This window comes from Seriola aureovittata, chromosome 10 (assembly GCF_021018895.1).
Source record: "Seriola aureovittata isolate HTS-2021-v1 ecotype China chromosome 10, ASM2101889v1, whole genome shotgun sequence".
In the NCBI taxonomy this organism is placed as follows: domain Eukaryota; kingdom Metazoa; phylum Chordata; class Actinopteri; order Carangiformes; family Carangidae; genus Seriola; species Seriola aureovittata.
This window is the reverse complement of record NC_079373.1, coordinates 18,864,310-18,882,393: the sequence shown is the minus strand read 5'-3', so window position 1 is coordinate 18,882,393 and position 18,084 is coordinate 18,864,310. Positions and strand designations below refer to the sequence as shown.

At 41.1% G+C, this 18,084-nt stretch overlaps 2 protein-coding genes across 2 annotated transcripts; one reads left to right on the top strand and one right to left on the bottom strand.

Moving 5' to 3' along the window:
- Positions 1-73: 73 nt before the first annotated feature.
- On the bottom strand, positions 74-3,469 carry LOC130176213 (golgin subfamily A member 6-like protein 22). The gene is made up of 3 exons (XM_056387163.1): positions 3,440-3,469; positions 1,942-2,952; positions 74-419 (listed from the first exon to the last, which is right to left on the bottom strand). Exons 1-3 carry the CDS (start codon positions 3,467-3,469, stop codon positions 288-290), a joined length of 1,173 nt encoding a protein of 390 aa, XP_056243138.1. The 3' UTR covers positions 74-287.
- A 2,026-nt stretch (positions 3,470-5,495) lies between these two features.
- tmem86a (transmembrane protein 86A) lies at positions 5,496-17,693 on the top strand. The gene is made up of 3 exons (XM_056387992.1): positions 5,496-5,636; positions 11,549-11,813; positions 12,492-17,693. The coding sequence occupies exons 1-3, from the start codon at positions 5,616-5,618 to the stop codon at positions 12,917-12,919; spliced, it is 714 nt and encodes a 237-aa protein (XP_056243967.1). The 5' UTR covers positions 5,496-5,615; the 3' UTR covers positions 12,920-17,693.
- The last annotated feature ends 391 nt before the right edge of the window (positions 17,694-18,084 follow it).

Genomic DNA, 18,084 nt, shown 5'->3' with positions numbered 1-18,084 from the left:
CACAAGTAGAGAGAAGAGAAAAGGGGGAGGTACAAGACGAGTAGAAAGAAGAAAAAGGGGGAGAGGCGAGACAGGTAGACGGGTAGAGGGGAGAGAAAGAGGGGAGAGATGAGACATGAGAGAGAAGAGAATGGGGGGAGAGAGGAGATGGTTTCAGTGGGAGATGTATATATATGATGCCATGATTGTTTATAATTTTAATTTTTGCTTGCCAAGCTGTGAATACTTCTTTTTCCATTTGGGTGCCCATCTTCCTTGACCGGTTGGGTTGAGAGAGGAGAGCTATTTTACTTCTCCTGGGACTGAGGTAGTAAAGGTGTCTGATCTGGCATACCCCGTGTGCGCCAATGTGTCCTTCTTCTTAACTTGAAGTGTCTCTTCCACCATGGCTTTCGTTTCTTCTTTTTACCTGTAAGCCCCTGAAAACACAAAAAGATATATAGGCTATTGGTTTTCTTCTCTTCTTCTTTAAAGATGAGACTGTTGTCCCCAGAAAAACAACAGAATTGGTCATTTGTTCAAATGCCTAAAACAACCTGTACTTACACCTGACAGGGACCTCTAGCAGTTGTGTAAATAATGGCTGTTGTCTGTCAGGGGCAAAGACAGATGTGACACTGTTGTGCCAGACATATGGACGAAGTTGGGGTGGATGTTTTGGTCAACAAAGAATGTGAGTTTGACATTAGTGTGTACTCTTTGTATCGTCTTGCCTGCTAAAGGTTTACCTAACTTTCTTTGAACCATGACTACACTTGTTCCTTAACCTTGACCAAGTAAACCTATCCAACCCTTAATCCATAGAAGTCATCAGAACAGTCATTTTCATGGAAAATACTGAAAATGTCCTCCTGCTGAGAGGCGCTTCATGTACGAAAAATGTTCATATGACTGGTGCATTCAGTCCAAAGATTGGTCAAAAAAGATGTGAAGTCTTGGTTGGTACAGATAGTGAAAGCAGGGTGAAACTGTTATCTATGTCAAAAGAAAAGGAATCTTATTCACGACAGTGACAGCCAAGGCGGTAGGCATTGTTTTTGGGTTGTCCATTCATCCCATTCTTGTGAACAGGACGTCTGAGTAAGGCCTGCAGGGATTTTATTCAAGTTTGGCACAAACATTCACTCAGACTCAAGGAAGTGATTAGAGTTTGGTGGTGAAAGGTCAAGGGTCAAGGTCACAGAGACCTCACATTCTTGTGAATATGATATATCAGGAATACACAGAGGGAATTTCATTACATCTGGCATAAACATTCCACTTGGACTCAATGATGAACTGATTAAAAGTTGGTGGTCAAAGGTCAAGATCACTGTGATTTCAAAATGTTCTGCAAAAACATGTATTATTATCCAATGCTGTAATAACAGGAGGGGGAAACTGTGACCATATTTCCTGAAACGTGAATCAAATGAAGAAACAGAATTGTGGGATAACATACTTTTTTTAAAGGAATAGTTTCACATTTTTGGAAGTACACTTTCTTTTTTGCCAATAGTTAGATGAGAAAATTGATACCAATCTCGTGTCTGTACATCAACTACAGAGCTAGTTACAACTTTAGAGGTGTTTGTAGTTGTATTTTTGAAGAGAGCCAAGCTAGTTGTTTTCCTTGTTTCTAGTTTTTGTGCTAAACTAGGCTAATCACCTCATGGCTCTATGTAGGTGAAAATGAAAATGAATAAACATATTTCCCAAAATGTTCAAAATGTTAGTAAGTAATAAGTTAGTCAAAGGCTACATAGCCTACTGTTTCCCCCGTATTCATTTTTTGGGGGGGCTTAGCTAGTTGTAGCGGTACAGAGATACATATCTGCACCTAATACAAAGATTTAAACAAAATCAATCCTCCTAGTTAAGACGGCAATCAAATAGTATATATAACATAATGTTTCACTGTTGATCTCATCCAAAGCGAAAAAGTCAGTAGAGACAGTTTACCTGAAGTTGGGTGTTCTCTTTAATCAGCCGTTTGATCTCCTCCTCCAGGGCGCTGGTCTTCTGCCTCCACTCTTCTTCTTTTTGGAGCCACATCTTCTCCAGCTTGATCTTTTTCTCCATCTCTTGCATTCTTGTCTGCCAGCTCTCTTCCTTTTCAGCCAGCACCTTCCTGTAACTCTCCTCCAAAGCGTTAGATCTTCTTTCCCATTTCCTCTCGCTCTGGCAAAGCTCTGACTGTTTCTTGTTCAACATGGTCAATGTGTTTTGCTGCTCCCCAATGAGACCAATCACTTTGTCGATTGAACTGGAGACAAAGTTGTTATGCTGTATCCCGTCTACCAGCTGGCTCACTCTCCTCTGCCACTTTTCCTCTGATTCTTTCAGTTTGGTGGCAGAATCCTCCTTTTCCCTGATCACCTCTCTCCAGTGATCTTTAATCGCAGCGTTCTCCTCTCTCTGGATGAACAGACTTTCTCTAAGATAGGCGAGTTCTCTCTCTGCTTGCATCTGTCCTTCCTGGATTTCTCTCTTGGATTCTCTCACCTCTTCTTCCATCTGGTGATTGTGTGACTGAGCCACCAATAGCTTCATCCTAAAACTTTTCATCTCTTCCAGCTGTTTTCTTCTCTCCTCTTGCCAGGCTTTTTTCTCATCTCGGAAGGCCTCCTCCATTGTATTTCTCCAGGCCTCCATTTCTTCCTTGTATGTCTTGACCTGGGTGTAAAGGCTAGTCAACTTTTCCAGAGCTTCATGAGTGCCCAGCTCCTTCTCTGTCAGCCTGGCATTCTCCCTCCTCAGGGAGTCATCCTCATAGGTCAGCTTCTTGATCTTCTCCTGAGCTGATAGAAGAGCTTTATGAAGAGGGTGCACAAGTGATTTGGGAGCCTTTGTAAAGTGTTCTTCCTCGTCATGAGCCTGCGACACTTCAGAGCCACCTTGGCTGGCTGCAGCTGGAAATACTGGCGCACGCCACAAACCAAAAACTGGTCCAGCACAGTGGGTCTGGAAAGGCTGCAGATTGGCAGGATAAAAAATTATGAGTATGATCTGCTACTGTAAAAGAAATTATATTATCAGATAACTCACCAAATGAATCAGTAAATTAATGATTATACATGTAGTATTTAGCTAAAACATGGACCCAACAATGTAATACATGTTTGAAAGTGCAGTGTGATGCAGAACCTCAGTACCTCTGCATTTGAGGTTTTCATTGTACAGTGGATGTCTAAAACAGTGGCTCCAAAAGTGGGTGCCATGAGAATGGGTAAAGGGTACTGCAAATATATCTGGTCACTGTACTTAGTTATAAAAGGTTTTTATTTATAATAAAATAGTTTCATCACAGAAAAATTAGGTGCCGTTACATTTACTATGATTTCACATTTATCAATAGAAAGGAATAAACACCTGAATCACAGTTTTAAATATGCACAGGTATGCAAAGCAGTAAAAAAAAAAAAAAAAGGTTTCTTCTGTTCAAATTCAAAACCCTTACCTCTTGTTCTCTACTGTTACTTGTTTCCATGTCTGAACAAAAATACTGGTAGTCAGATATGTTAAGTGTTTACATCTCAGATTTTGTCTCTGAACTAGAGGCTATGTTTGACACTGTGGTAGACTTGGTGAAATTCTGCTTTATGATGAAACATTGTCTTCTAGAATCCTGGGCCCGGAATTATGCAAATGAGGGAACCTGTGCGTTCCACAATACAACTGACTGTGATCAGCACAAACACATCAATGACTGTTATCTCTCAAAATGTTACAGCCAGCATCACATTTGTTCATTCATAGCAGTCTCCTTTGAAAACGCAACTGCACCCAAAAAAAAGACTACATGTAATTGGCAACAAAGACATACAGCTACAACTACAATTAGGACCCTTCACAAAATTGTGTCGATGCAATCTCAAACCTTTGATTCAAAGCATTTCCCAGGCAATAAACATGATTTAAAAGTTAACAGATTTTTACAGAAATTGGAGGGCTTTGTTAAGGCATTGCACCCTACTCCTTTTCAGAAAAACGTTGTACTTTTTTTCCACTGTATTATTTGTAAGCTTTTAGTTACTTGTTTTTCAAAGATTAAGATTATTCATAAGAAACATCATAGCTCAAACCAAGAGCATATAAAACAGAACATTAACATTAGATTTAACTTTAAATCCACCTCAACTACAGTAGCCAGCTGAAAAAATATATCTGTTATTGGTCAATGTGTATGTCTGTTTCAGTCATCCAGTGACTAGTAAAGTATTGGCCTAGTGTAGACAACATTTTTACATAGCAACTTAAAAGCCCAGGAAAATCCTGTTTTTGTCGATGCCTACCATTTAATTTTTTTGCTGCAGTGATGCAGCTATGTATTCAAGGGTGTGTCAGTACACTGGACATCACTTTTGGATGTGGTTGTAGATACAACAACAGGTGACCACAAAATATTTAAAGCTTTCAACCAAAGAGGGCAGTGAAACACAGCTTTTCAACCTAGTGGTAAGTTACTCTTGGTTTACGAACAACAGTCAAAATGACTACAGTCACGTCAGTACATACTCGACACATAATGCACAATGCACCTTTTTTTTGTCATTTTTCAATGATACCACAACCACCTGAGAGAGATCAATGAAAGGTCAGTCAACTCAAAGCCTCCTTGACGCTGTTTTCTCTCTGTATATATCTGTATGACTCATAGTGAGCTACTTACTATGTTTAATTAACTGATAGTGTCAGTTTGAGAAAAATATTCTTTAAAAAAGACATCTTAAACCTACAACTACAACAAAAATGTCATTGTGAAAAATGTCCCTACTGGTTTAATCATATAAAATACAGGAGCAAAGACAGAAAGAGAAAGACAATAGAAAGAATCCACTGATGAATGCAAATTTCAAAACCAAAATGTAGGTTAATACTGTGCCACATGATTATATTTACACTATATTAGGCTACAAAAGTACATTTGGTTCAGTGTAAACATATCTTTTAAATACCACTATTGGTTTTGAGAAGCATTATCATTTGCCTATCATTAGGGTTTTTGAGGTATCTGTGGCCTTATTGGAGGCTCTTAATGTAAAAACATGTGGTCAGGCCTGATCTGAGACAAGCAGAGTGGAGAGCTCTAATATCCATAACACTGATGTAGATGAGTAACTCAAACTGAAGGCAAATCAGACTAAACTAAACTAGAGCCCAATAATTAGAGCAACATTTAGGCTATAAAGATATGAATACATAGAGGGATGTTTGTGAGGCTTTGTGGTTGATTTCTAACGCATGATTTGAGCCACTAACACATGACTGTCGTCGCACAATCAAAATATAAGCTCGGCACAAATGTTGCCAACAAGCTCCATTTCTGTAAAATGTAAATAAAGGCCATCTGCTCCGATATGTAAACAGCAGGCTGACTCCTCCTATCCGGGCGTCCCCGATGTTTTGGCACGCCCCCCACCACGACCACTCTCTGCTCCTATTGGTCAAAAGCGGAAGTGCTGCCCACGATACGTTTGTCTTCTCACCTCCTGCTGGACGTCGGCCCGCCCACCAGAGCAAAGACAAAAACAATCGGCATCTCTCACTCAGTAGATTGTACACAGAGGGACCTAAACCGAATTTAGTTAATATCTATATCTCGCATCACCGACACCTACAGCACCGAGGGAGATATGGTTTCTCCGGTAACAGTGGTGAGTATCAGCTTCAAACGAGCGTTGATATTTTTCACATTAAAACATTGGTTGCTAGTTTAGCTACATGATAACAATACTTCCGAAGAGAACAATATCTATCCTTGCTAAAGTTTCTGTCATTATATGTTCAGAACCGACTGCCTTGAGTTGCTAATTCAGCGTTTAATGTTTTATTTTCGTCATTATTTATAGCATATAGCATTCATACTTTGTCTCCGAAGGCCAGCGCATGCTCCTTAGCTGATAATGTTATTATCAGTAACTAAGACTGTCTGTTCAACTGATAATGTCCAGCCAGGTGCCCTTGGACACCCACGCCGCTGTCAGTGTCTCGTTTGCCTCATTATTTCATACTGTGCATTTTGAAGTCTATGTGTTGTGGCGAGGGGGTGGGGGGCAGCTAGCAGGAACTTTTATGTTCAGTGTAGCTGTTTCCTTGACCTGTCGGCTCCTTTTAACGGCGACAGTTCACGCTCTTCCATCTCGACATTCCACGTACAGAGAGATGTTTCCACAGATTTCCAAAGAAGCCCATGACAAAAAGAAAAACCTGTCATGTGACGGCCTTTTTTTTGTGTGTGTTTTTTTTCTTTCCTGTACCCTCTAGACACGCATGCGCCGAGCAGTGCTCTGCTGTGGCTGGCTTGCTTTTCATCTCCTGTGCTGTAACTGTGTTTTACATAGACAGTATTGTTTAGCCTATACATGAGCTCTATAATTGACTTAAAAGCCATTGGAGGAAATTGACCATCTTGACGAAAAAATATCACAGCTATACATGAATAATTTAACCAGCCCTGGCATCCTTTTACTTTGACAGAGTTGCTATGAAATTTTACCCCATTTGCAGGGGCCATGACGGATGGTGTGGTATAACCTGGCCTGTAGTAAATCCTCATGTGTAACCTGTGTGACTGCTGTGAGAGGAGGCAGTGTGGAGAAATGCTTGCCACGCAAACTGGTTGCCTTAGCGATGAAGATGCTGTGCAGGTCCTGGGGTTGCCTAACTATAAAGTCCTCTATAAATTAAGGTGTAAGGGAATGTATAAGCAACAGTGCAGAACATGGTATACCTTGTTTTTATTATTTCTCTCTCTAAAGGTTTTGATAAATGGTGCCACATTCCATGCCATCTGGTGGACAGACTATTGTGCTTTTAAGGGAATTTAACAACTTTTCTCCTATACAGATGTTATAGAATTAGCCCCTCAATGCACATACAGTGTCAGACCATTACATACTGTCTGTATTCATACAGTTGTAGAGGCATCTGGCAATTAGCCATTGTCCCATGGCCATGTTTTTACTGAACTCTGTATTATTACTTACTTACTTCAAAACCTAAGCATTTATATAAAACAGAGCATAGATCATGTTACAAAGGTTTTATTGTGTAAAAAAAAACTGCATTTATTGTACTGCGCTGTAACATATTGCTTGTCTGCCACTGACCTCAAGTTATCCTTGCAGAGAAAGCAGCTGTAAGATGGAAGGAAAACAGAGTTGTGTGTGATGCTACATAGAAATAACATTGTCATCTGACTCACATGCCAGCTGTCCCTGCCAGGACCATACTTATGTTACAGTTCCCCTCTGCCAAATTAAGGACACAAGAGTTTACAGGTCTTTAATATGTTTCCCTTTATCATTTTTCTGACACTCAGCTCTAGGATGACCCAGAATGGTTGAATAGATTTCATCCTGGCTGGATGTTATTCAATGCTTCATTGCAGTGATTTGTTGTTGGTTTATAGTTGCTGTAGAAGCAGTAGTGGCTAACAGCTGCTTGTTCCTCCATGGACTGCAGCTACAAGAGTAGTTCTGGCTCAAATAAGTTGCTGACAGTTTAACCAGTTAAGAAAGGTTGGAAATCAGTAACCATCTAATGTTATTCCTCACTCATTTAGCAGTTTTTTCCCCAAATACTGAAAGATAGCTAACATTTTTGAAGTAATTAAGCATGATTTACGAAGATTTGTAGTTTAACACAGCTAAAGGAACACTGCATTTCTGCGTTTCAAAATAACTGACTTGCAAAAGTTGTTTGTTTGATACCATTGTGTTTGATACTCTTTGGAAAAGGAGGTCATTTGATCACATTAATTCCACCAAAACAACCTATTACTTGTTAGTAACCATGCGAATACAGTCAATCATTAACTATATTATTCTTTAACTGGGGAAAGAGGCAGGTGTTTACAGCCAGTCAGCTGTATGTGCTACAGCACCTTTGCAAACAGCCTGTATTTAGATTATGATCATTCAGACAGCGAAATGATAACACAATGATTCATTTCGTTTGCCTCCCAAATGAGGCAATATGTTGTGGACTTTATTGCTGGCGACAGCTGACTGTCACACGGGGCTCAGAGCTGTTGCTAACGTCCTCCTCAGTGTCTCCGCAGACAAACTGATGAGTAGGTTACAGCTGAGACAGTACTGTCCCACAAGACCATGGCAATCTCATTTAGATACAAGACATTGAATGGGAGAGCTGGACTGAGCCTCAGAGAAATAAAACCATTATATCCACTGTAGAGCTGTTCATGAATTTCAGCAGGCAATTACACCTTCTTGATGGAAACATTTGATGCAATCACTTTTTAATTTAATGGGATAGGGAACCATGTATTAGAGAAGAACAATTACACCAGATATTACATCAGTAAGGGTAGGCATTATGACAAAAACTATAATAATTAATTTTACCACTGATGGATATTTCAGTCCAGGTGATGTTACAGTGAGGTAAACATTTCTAGGAAGATTTGAAAGGGTAGCTTTTCTAGGCTTTGTTGTGTAAGTGTTTCCTCGTGCAGTTTTAGTCTCTCTGCCTCCCTCCTAGTAGCCCCGACCTTATTGTGTAGATGCAATAAGTTTACATGAAAAACAATGGAAAGGGAAACTGCAAAGTATGGCTCAAACGCCACATGAATAGAACAAAAGGTTATGGGAATCTCTGACTTCCTACCACCTACCTCTCTGGAATCCATGTATTCACCGTTTTAACCTCTCACTAAACTCTGATGATCCACATATCCTTTGAGTGTTTTTTCCCCACATATAATAATCAAACTGTTTGTGATCATGGATCATTGAGTCTAAATTTCATCAGGCCTCAGCCTGCAAATCTCAGGCAAAGTGTTCTTTTGCTGCACTTTATTAAAGGATAGATAGGCCCTGTCTCTGTAATGATGCCAGGAGCCATGCTTGAATCCCAATGGCACAACAGAAATGTGTTGTATTATGTTTTCTTGTGTCCTGTGCTTAAGTAGCCACTAGTGGCCTGACAGAGAACGTTATGATATTGGCTCATCTGGGAGTGTTGCCAGGGTTTTCTCTTGTGCTTGGCCCCCATTTGGCCTTAATGGGATAGATAGACTCACTCACCACACACACATTTTTGTCATAACAGTTGCTTTAATCTTTATATATGTCACAATTTGTCCTATGAAGGCCAGGTAAAGTACATCACGTAGAGAACTTGAGTGCATTAATTCACACTATACAAAGTGTAGTGGAAGTTTTTTTCTTTAGTGGAAAAAATTCCTCTTGTGCTACTTGGATCTGTAAGAGACAAAAGATATTTTGAGTATAAGTAAGAATAGCAACATCATACCAGCTTATTTTGCTACTTATCTCAATCTTGGCAGCCCAGACACTGGGCTCAAGTGATGGCAGCAAACCTGTTGATTGATCTGCAACTTTGGTTGGAAAATGAAAGTTAAGAGGAAAAAGACTGAGACTGCTCTTAGTTGTATAAGATACAGAAAATGAGAAAATGAAAATTCACAGATATGTACAAATGGAGTGTGTTAGAAATAAGCCATTGTCACAGCTTGTGTTGTGTAGCACCTTTTATGTAAAGAATCCATCTAAAAATGCTTTACAATATAGAGAAGCAAAGTAACATTAGTAGTTTTAGGATAATATTTTAGTTAAGACACCGAAAAGCTGCCAAAACTGTTTAAAAACCCTTCAACAAAATCCCTGATATATTTGGGGATGACATTCCTCGGTTTGGGAGTGTAGTTGAAAATAAAATGTCATCTTTTTGGTTCTGAACATGTACCAAACCCACAGTGGAAGATCTGACTGAACGTGAAGGCACATAAACCAACAGGATGTCTGCATTCTTAGCCAGTCCTGAGTCATTTTAGAGCATCATATACTCATATGCCGTCAGATCTTAATGACTCAAAGAGCCAGTATACAGTGGTCGCTCACTTTTTAGTTTGGTCAGGAGTGTAGACAGCAATTTTTGAGTGCACTGTGGCTTCTCAATAGACTTCTTTAGAGAAATGGTGCTTCACACTAGTTGTGAGAGGAACGTACAAATTAACTATTTAGCATCCTGCTGGCTTAGTAATGGCCGCCTCATGGCCACGTTTGTTAGATGAAGATGATGCTTAAATCACAAAGGCTTGTGTGTGTTTTTGTCTGAACACACGTGTGATGTGTGATCTTGCGTGTGAAATCTCTATTGTTTTCCTGCTGTGTGTGTTAGTCATATCACGTAAACCGGGGCAGGTTTGAGATCGTGCAGACACCGTGCCTGATCCTGTACTGTAATTTGGTCTGCTATTTTATTGAGCAGTTGTGCAATCAAGGGCCTCCACCCCCCCCCCCCCCCCCCCCCCCAGGAGCATAAACCATATGAACTAGAGTGACCCCTCACTTTCTTCCACCTCCTCTCTCACCTCTCCCCTCTCTCCCCTACTCACTTGTCCACTCCTAAATCCAGCTGTCATGTGAATGCCCCATTACGCTCACTGCCCCATACCCCCCCACACACACACACACACATACACTAAATCCTCACTTCCCCATGTTTCCTCCTGCTTCCTTTCTTCTGCCCTACTTAATTATCCTTTCGCGAACATTGCAATCAGAGCTTTTGTTGGCATCTTTTTACTATACCATAGAATATTTGTGGAGTGATGCAAAATGGTCACTGAAAAATAGTCATATGGAATATCAAATAGCAGCTCTCGCCCAGTCTTTTCAACCCTTGTCCTGTTGCACTATGACCCCTTCTTCGTCCTCTTCTCCCCGCCCTGCTCGTATCCTCCTCAACCCTCCTCCCGTGATCTCAGCTCTAGTGAACCTTCACTCAGTTTTGTTCCCTTCCAACTCAGCCTCTCCTTTCTTGTCTCTCTTTAATCCCTGAGGACCTCTGCCATAAACCTAGAGATTGATTCTCAGAACCATAGGTGGGTGATCATTCCTGAGGTCTTGTGAAAACCTCCTCCCAGCTTTCTCTTTGTGTTTTTTTGTGACCCTGTTAGGCTTCATCTATTTAGATAGAAAGAAATATGACTTGTAACACAGTAGGGTGGAAGAAATGGAGTCTTGAATATGCTACGCACTCATCAAAAGTAGAGGATCATAAAGAGAAGAATGTGAAGAAGGGGAAGAGAGGAGGAAAAAAAAGGATGGTAGAGAGGGTCAAAAGAGAAGAAAAGGAAAGGTTACTGGAAGTCAAAGAAACTGCGTCAAAGCTTTTTGCATTTCCCTTTCTGCTTGCTGTTTCTGTTTCTGCCACAAAACACATGCATGTCTGACATAGTGATGTAAACTAGTGACCACAGAAAGCAAGCTTGAAGAATGTTCCTGTCCAAACTCAAACCATTACCCCAAATAAGGAGAAGTACTTAAGCTTTACAGCCTATGTTCCCTCTTTTGAATAAAGCGTGAGATAGTGTCCTTCAGAGACAGTGCTGACTCTTATGAGGTTTTTGCTTCCTGTGATCCATGTCATGGCTTCTGCCTTGAGATAAAATCCCTTTTTATAAACCTAGTTTCAGACAATAATATTACATTGTTCTGACTCACTTAATAAAATAACCTCATGCAAATGCAACTCACCATGACTCAGCTTATGATGTAAATATTTAATCTGCTTTCAGGTCAAGAGTGAAGGCCCTAAACTGGTGCCATTCTTCAAGGCAACATGTGTATACTTTGTCCTGTGGCTGCCCACCTCCAGCCCATCCTGGTTCAGCGCCCTGATCAAGTGTCTGCCCATCTTCTGCCTGTGGGTTTTTTTACTGGCACACGGATTCAGCTTCCTAGGTGCTCACTCCAATGCCCGCAAGATCTTGGCTGGACTCATCTTCTCTGCTCTCGGTGATGCCTTTCTCATCTGGCAGGAGCAGGGCTACTTTGTCCACGGTGCGGAGAAACTTTATACACTGAGTCACTTAGTAGTAATTGTTTTTCTCTACAGGACTACCTTCATACCTAATTTTAAGGGCTAATCCTGGTTTATTTCAACTTGGGACTTATTTTAGCAGTTTTGGCCATCATTGCTATTAGTAACAAGTTCAACAGGACAGTTCTGTAATACAGGTTTTAAACAAACCTCCATGTTTGGGAAAAGAAAGTGAAGGCAAACAGTAGACTTATCACCCATACTGTCCGTTTTGAATATCCATCATGATTTATATAATTCCTGCTTTAACTTTGTATTCCCATATTTCCTGCAGTAAAAACAAGTTTTCCAGCGAAATTAGTTTTTAGGAATCCAAATTATCTAAAATACCTTGTGCCCAATTCAACGAAACCCTTGGCTTGTTTAAAAATTGTTTGATCATGCGACTGCTAATGTTTTTTTCCCTGTTGGACATGTTGCAACATGTTGTTGTAATATCACTGTGTTCCCAGGTCTGAGACAATTTGTCATAACCAATAAAAAAAAAACGAATGAATGAATTAGATGAACTACTTATCATTACATCAGGGGTAATGCTTCAAGCTTTAGTTCATGATTTTTGCACAAGATAGGATACCACTTTGTATGACTGTATTTAGATTTAAATCATTTATATATACATATGTAATGTGTTACAGGCCTTCTGATGTTTGCCATCACCCACATCCTCTACTCATCTGCCTTTGGGATGAAACCCATTAACATGCGTGCTGGCCTTGTGATCACTGCTGTGTCCTGTCTGAGCTACATCCTGCTGTATCCCTACCTGTCTGGCCCCTTTACCTACCTGGTGGCCGTCTACATCGCTCTGATTGGCTTCATGGGCTGGAGGGCCATCGCAGGCCTGCAGCTGGCCAATGACCTGTGGACCTGGACCAAGCTGTCCGCCTGCCTGGGCGCCGTACTCTTCATGGTCTCCGACCTCACCATCGCCGTCAACAAGTTCTGCTTCCCTGTGCCCCATTCGCGCGCCATCATCATGGCCACCTACTATGCTGCCCAGATGTTGATAGCGCTATCGGCTGTCGAGTGCCAGGATGTGGAGGTGGCCAGGAAGAGAACATGAGGTACCGCGGCCCCCGCAGCGACTGGCCACGAGGCTGGAAAGGTGGCAGCCAATCCCCCTCCAGCCCTGAGTGATTATGGACACATCTCACTGCCAGATCCCCAACCCTCAGCCCTCATCTCAGTGTGGCGCTCCCACACTGTTGTTACCATGGCGACTGGTCCACTACAGCCATCACATGGCTATCACCCACTAGTATGGTAGTCTCACACCTGTCTTCTTACCACGAAGATACGGTAGTATTATCTTCAGCCTCTCCCGACAACAGTCCTACCTGCTTCCTCTGATCCTAGAATGGCTGTCTCTCAACCTAGTAACCATGGAGACAAGAGTAGTAATATTAACCTGCTATATATAGAGAATATTACTTTACTTTTAACTGTTACGTTTTGATTTAAGGGGAGCATGTCACTGGGGACCTTCAAGGAGTGTGTGTGTGTGTGTGTGTGTGTGTGTGTGTGTGTGTGTGTGTGTGTGAGAGCGATTTTATGTGTGTAAGTGTGTGTGTGTGTGTGTGTGTGTGTGTGTGTGTGTGCGTGCGTGCGTGCGTGTGTGTGCGCATTTATGTGTGTTTGATTAACATTCTTACCTCGCTTTCCACACAGTCCCATCACACACAGTCACCACACTGACAACACACAACACACACATCTATTTTATATGGTCCAATAACACATTTTAACATCTTGTTTTTGTCGTTTGTTTTGTTGCCTGAGACCTTGTTAAAAAGGGAGTTTTTTTTTCTCTTACTGACTTGCCCATGTTTGGTCTCTGTTGTTGTGTGTTTCCCTAAATTAAGGGTGCTATTCCTACAGTTTGGAGCATATCCACACCTGTTTTGTTATCTGCAGTCCCTTCCATTTCATTAACAACAACCATACTGCCTTTGTTCACGCCGCTATTTAACATTTGTAGCAAATCAACAACCAGTCTCTCTGGATGATTTATTTTGCTATTAGGATGTCCTTGAATTACTAGATGTGCAGGAGAAGAATGACAGAGACAAAAATAAGGCAATGGGGTGGAAAGGCAAGGGGGTGGGTGGGGGGGTTGGGGTGCGTGAAAGCAGCAGCAATTGCGTATTGTAGCTTCAATGGGAGTTGGAGGAGGTGGAGTTTGGTTTGTGGAAGCTCAATTCTTCCTGCTGAGATTTTATTGACACTGTCCCGCTGTCACAAAGAGAACACAGCAAACATTGCAGCCATAGCTAACCACTGAACACATTATAACATGCTGTATAGTGCAGCTGCTTCTCCTTTCAGTGTGAACTACCGGCAGTGTTTTGCCTGCCTGCAGTTTTTTAAGAAATGCTGGTGCAAATGTCGACATGTTCACACACACCTGACACCTACAGCTCCCGCTGGTTTCGTTATTAGGAAAAGTTCATGGGGTTCTCGCTGCTGGACTACATCAGCCGACCCATGTTGTCATTGGCCTGGAACCATGTTATGGAGACTGAAACGAAAGGGCTATGTAACGGGTTGGAATCTTTTTGTTTATCAACTCAGTGTGCATGTGTGTGTGTGTGGGTGTCTTATCCTCAGAGGGCATTCACTCACTCATGCTGACGCACACACAAACACACCAACATGCAGCCTGACTGAAAGAAAAAAGGGACATGAGGGGAACTGGCTTCTCATGTGAGGGAATAGTTGTCCCATTATTCCCAATAATTCCTTCTAACAGGACACTTCATCAGCTTTAATCCTGCAAAATCCACCTCAGGTAATCCCAGACGGGCTGTCTGATATTTTGTCTTTCATCTATCACACATTCACACCCGTCACATCTTTCATTTGTTTTGGTCTATTCAGACATTTTAAGTTAGAATGAAGTGTCTTACTGAATATTTAAGAGGTATTCTATAACTCTTTCATGTTGTATATGCATGTTTTCAGTGTGCCTGTGAGAGAGCGTGTGTATCTCCTTTGTCTTAGATGTTGAGTGAACGTCTGTGTATATTTATGACCAGTCAAAACCAACTCAAGGCCAGGAATGCTGTGAACCATCATAGTTTATATGGAGTAGATACACTAGTGGATATCTTTAATGTATTCTCACAAGGCTCTTAAACCTGTCCTCATACCCATCACCTTTTCATGTGTTTTATAACGTCCCCTGAATACTCACGTGTTATAGTCATCAAAGGATGACTTTAAGTTTTGATCGGGTAGATTCAAATTGCGGGATGTCCACAGCTGAACATGCCTCCTCTTGACTGTATTACATGTTGTATGTGTCACTTTCGGATTAATACCACTAATTAAAACCATCAGTTTATATATATTGGAAAGAAAATCAATTTAATAGAAACTGAAAGTATTACCCACTAACAATAATTAACAAAGGGACGGGTTCTGTTGTTTAATAGTTCAGTCCACACACACCTATACATGTCCCATATACCGTGCTGTATATAAAACATACAGGCATGAAAAAGAAACAGACCCATGTTATGGGTTCCTTCTGCTGGCTCGATGACCCCTGGAGCTGTCGGAAGCGCACCCACATACGCACAAAAAAAACACACACAAATCAAAATGTATTTATGCATCACATCAGCCACCTTGACAGATCTGCAGGCAGACAATGGTGTTGACACTCATCAAGGTTTTTTTTTTTTTTCAAACAGCAACACAGTCTTAGCTTAGCTTGACCAGGAAAGACTGTCAGACCAAGCGGTTGCTGCTTTGCCAGATAGTTCCTCAATCTCCTTTCGGCCTGTCAGCATGCGTGTCAGGTCAATCTTTCTGCTTTGTCAGTCAGAAGTGGTTCATCAATCCATCTGTGTGACGAATCATTTTCTGTCCCATGTTTTAATTCGTCTTCCCAGCATTGCAAGGCAAAGTCCTGCTCGTCAGTGTTCACCGTCTTCTCATCTCCTCAACCTCACCGGCAGAAACATGTTAACAGTTAATATAAGCCTTTGTGCAGATAGACATCCACCGAGGCTCGCTAGCAGACACACATTTGTCTGTTTGCTCTGTCTTAAATCAGGGTTTAGTACAAGGAGTTCAAGGAGAGACGCTGGTTAACATGAGCCTAAAGTAAAACCGCGAGGGGATGACGAGATTGAGTCAAGCAGTCTTACTCATCCTAACTATGTGGGCAATTTATGTAAGCACTACTTTCTTTGTCCTCTGCCACATAAAGCCGCCTGATTTTTGTTCCTGTGGTCCAGTGGCTACATGCCAAAAGACAGGCTTTACTTTGAAGTATTTCAGAGATTATTTTTGCTGGCCAGCCCACACTTTGGGAAATGTCCATGACTTTGTAAAGTGAAGTTGCTTTTCTGAGAACGAGAGATCAGTGATACCCCGTAAAGCAGTTATTAAGCCTGTGTGGTGGATTTTGTTTTAAATATTCACAGTTTCTCCTCTATTGTTTCTATTCTTATTTGACTTAGGCACAGATAACCTGAGATCAAAGTATAACAGAAAACTGAACTAATTTCACTGAGTGGAACTTGTAGCATTCAAGTCGTCTCCTGTATCAAACAACCTTTTGTTTTGCAGGGGACAGGTGCAGGAGGGTTTTTTGGCCTTCCACTTAGGAAGGAGGTTATTGTTGAGTGATACTGTAGATGGAATTAGGTGAGGAGGTGAAATGTGACACACGAGGGAAGACTCCCCTTCCGTTTGCTGCCATCCTGTCCCCCTACAGATGGCGAGCCAGCAGGCGCATCACTTTACCTCCGCCTGTCAACAGCCCTGTTGTTCTGAGCTTTGTGCACGCAGACAAAGGGGACCTGAGAGAGCTGTGGGAGGCCGACATGGTTCGAGTAATGAGCTGGAAGGCAGTAGCTGTTGAAGTATAGAGAGGGCCCGTGGTTCGGTCCCTCTGAGTAAGTTGGCACTTTTCTTTGAGTTGAAGTTTTCTATCTTTTTTTTTTTTTGCTGTAGTTCCTTGTGATCTTTGATTTGAAACCTTTGCTGTTAATGTGCTGTACCCATTATCATACAGCTGGTGACCTCCAAAACATAGAGCTGTAAAGTCTGTATATCTTTACTCATGCATGATAAGTAGGCTGAAATGAATCCTCCACATCGACACTTATCTACAGTGATGGAAAAGTGCACACTACACACCCAGGTGTTTTTATTACTACGGCTGACAGTTCTCCAACATCAGTATGATGTTATTAACCTGAACCTACTGTGTGCTGCACTTTTCTGAACCGAGAGTAAGGCCAGTCAATGTCTACTTAAAACTAGCAGCTATAGTGTTTAAAACTAAAGGATTGTTATGTACTGTATTCTTTCAAGTATATGCTCACATTTCTTTTATTTTTTTCTTTCTTTAAGAGATAAAACAGAAGAAAACAGAACATTTTGATGTTGATTGATTGAGCACAAGAAAGTGGCACATGAAGGCGTGACGGAGAATCAGCATTTTTCTTTAAAAGGCATTAATTGCTCTTGAAGTGTTACAAACCTCTTAAAAAGTGTTATCATTTTATTTTCAGAAAAGCAGCCCAAGACGTGTTTTTTTTTGTTTGCCTGTCACTACGGGAAAAGCTGGGTTTGTTTTCCATAAATCACTTTTGATTTTCTTTATTGAAGGCCCATTACAATGCATCATTTGACTTCATTTTTTGAACAATTTTTTAAAATTCTCTGATATACTTTTACTTTGTTGTCCTTGATTTTCACTTTGTGATTTCTTTCTTTCATGACTGTAGAGACAAAATAGTTTCTTTGCTGTAGTGAAACTGCTATGAATGTGAATATCTATTGGAGAAATAAATGCAATTGCAATGCAACTTCAACATAAAGTCCTTTGTGTCCTTTTGTTTTTGTTGTTTCCTAGAATCAAAAGATACTGCGTTTAAAATGTCACCTGATATTTATAACTGTTTGGTGTTTTGTGTTTCTACAGAAGCTGTTGGCCCTCAGCAGATAAAGTGCCATTAAGGCAGAAAGAGCTGGAGGACAACAGAGAGCTCTGTTCTAGTAACTGCTGCACTCTTTTGTCTGGCTGAGGTGGAAAATGCGCTTTCAACAGCCTTTAACCCTGTGGAAACTCATTTAGACTGTCGCTATTCCTTTTTCTGCCTTCCTCTTGCCTTCTCTGGTTGTCTGCTTTTTTTTTTTGTATCTCCCATTCTTTTACATACACACACACACACACACACACACACACACACACACACACTCACATCTCAT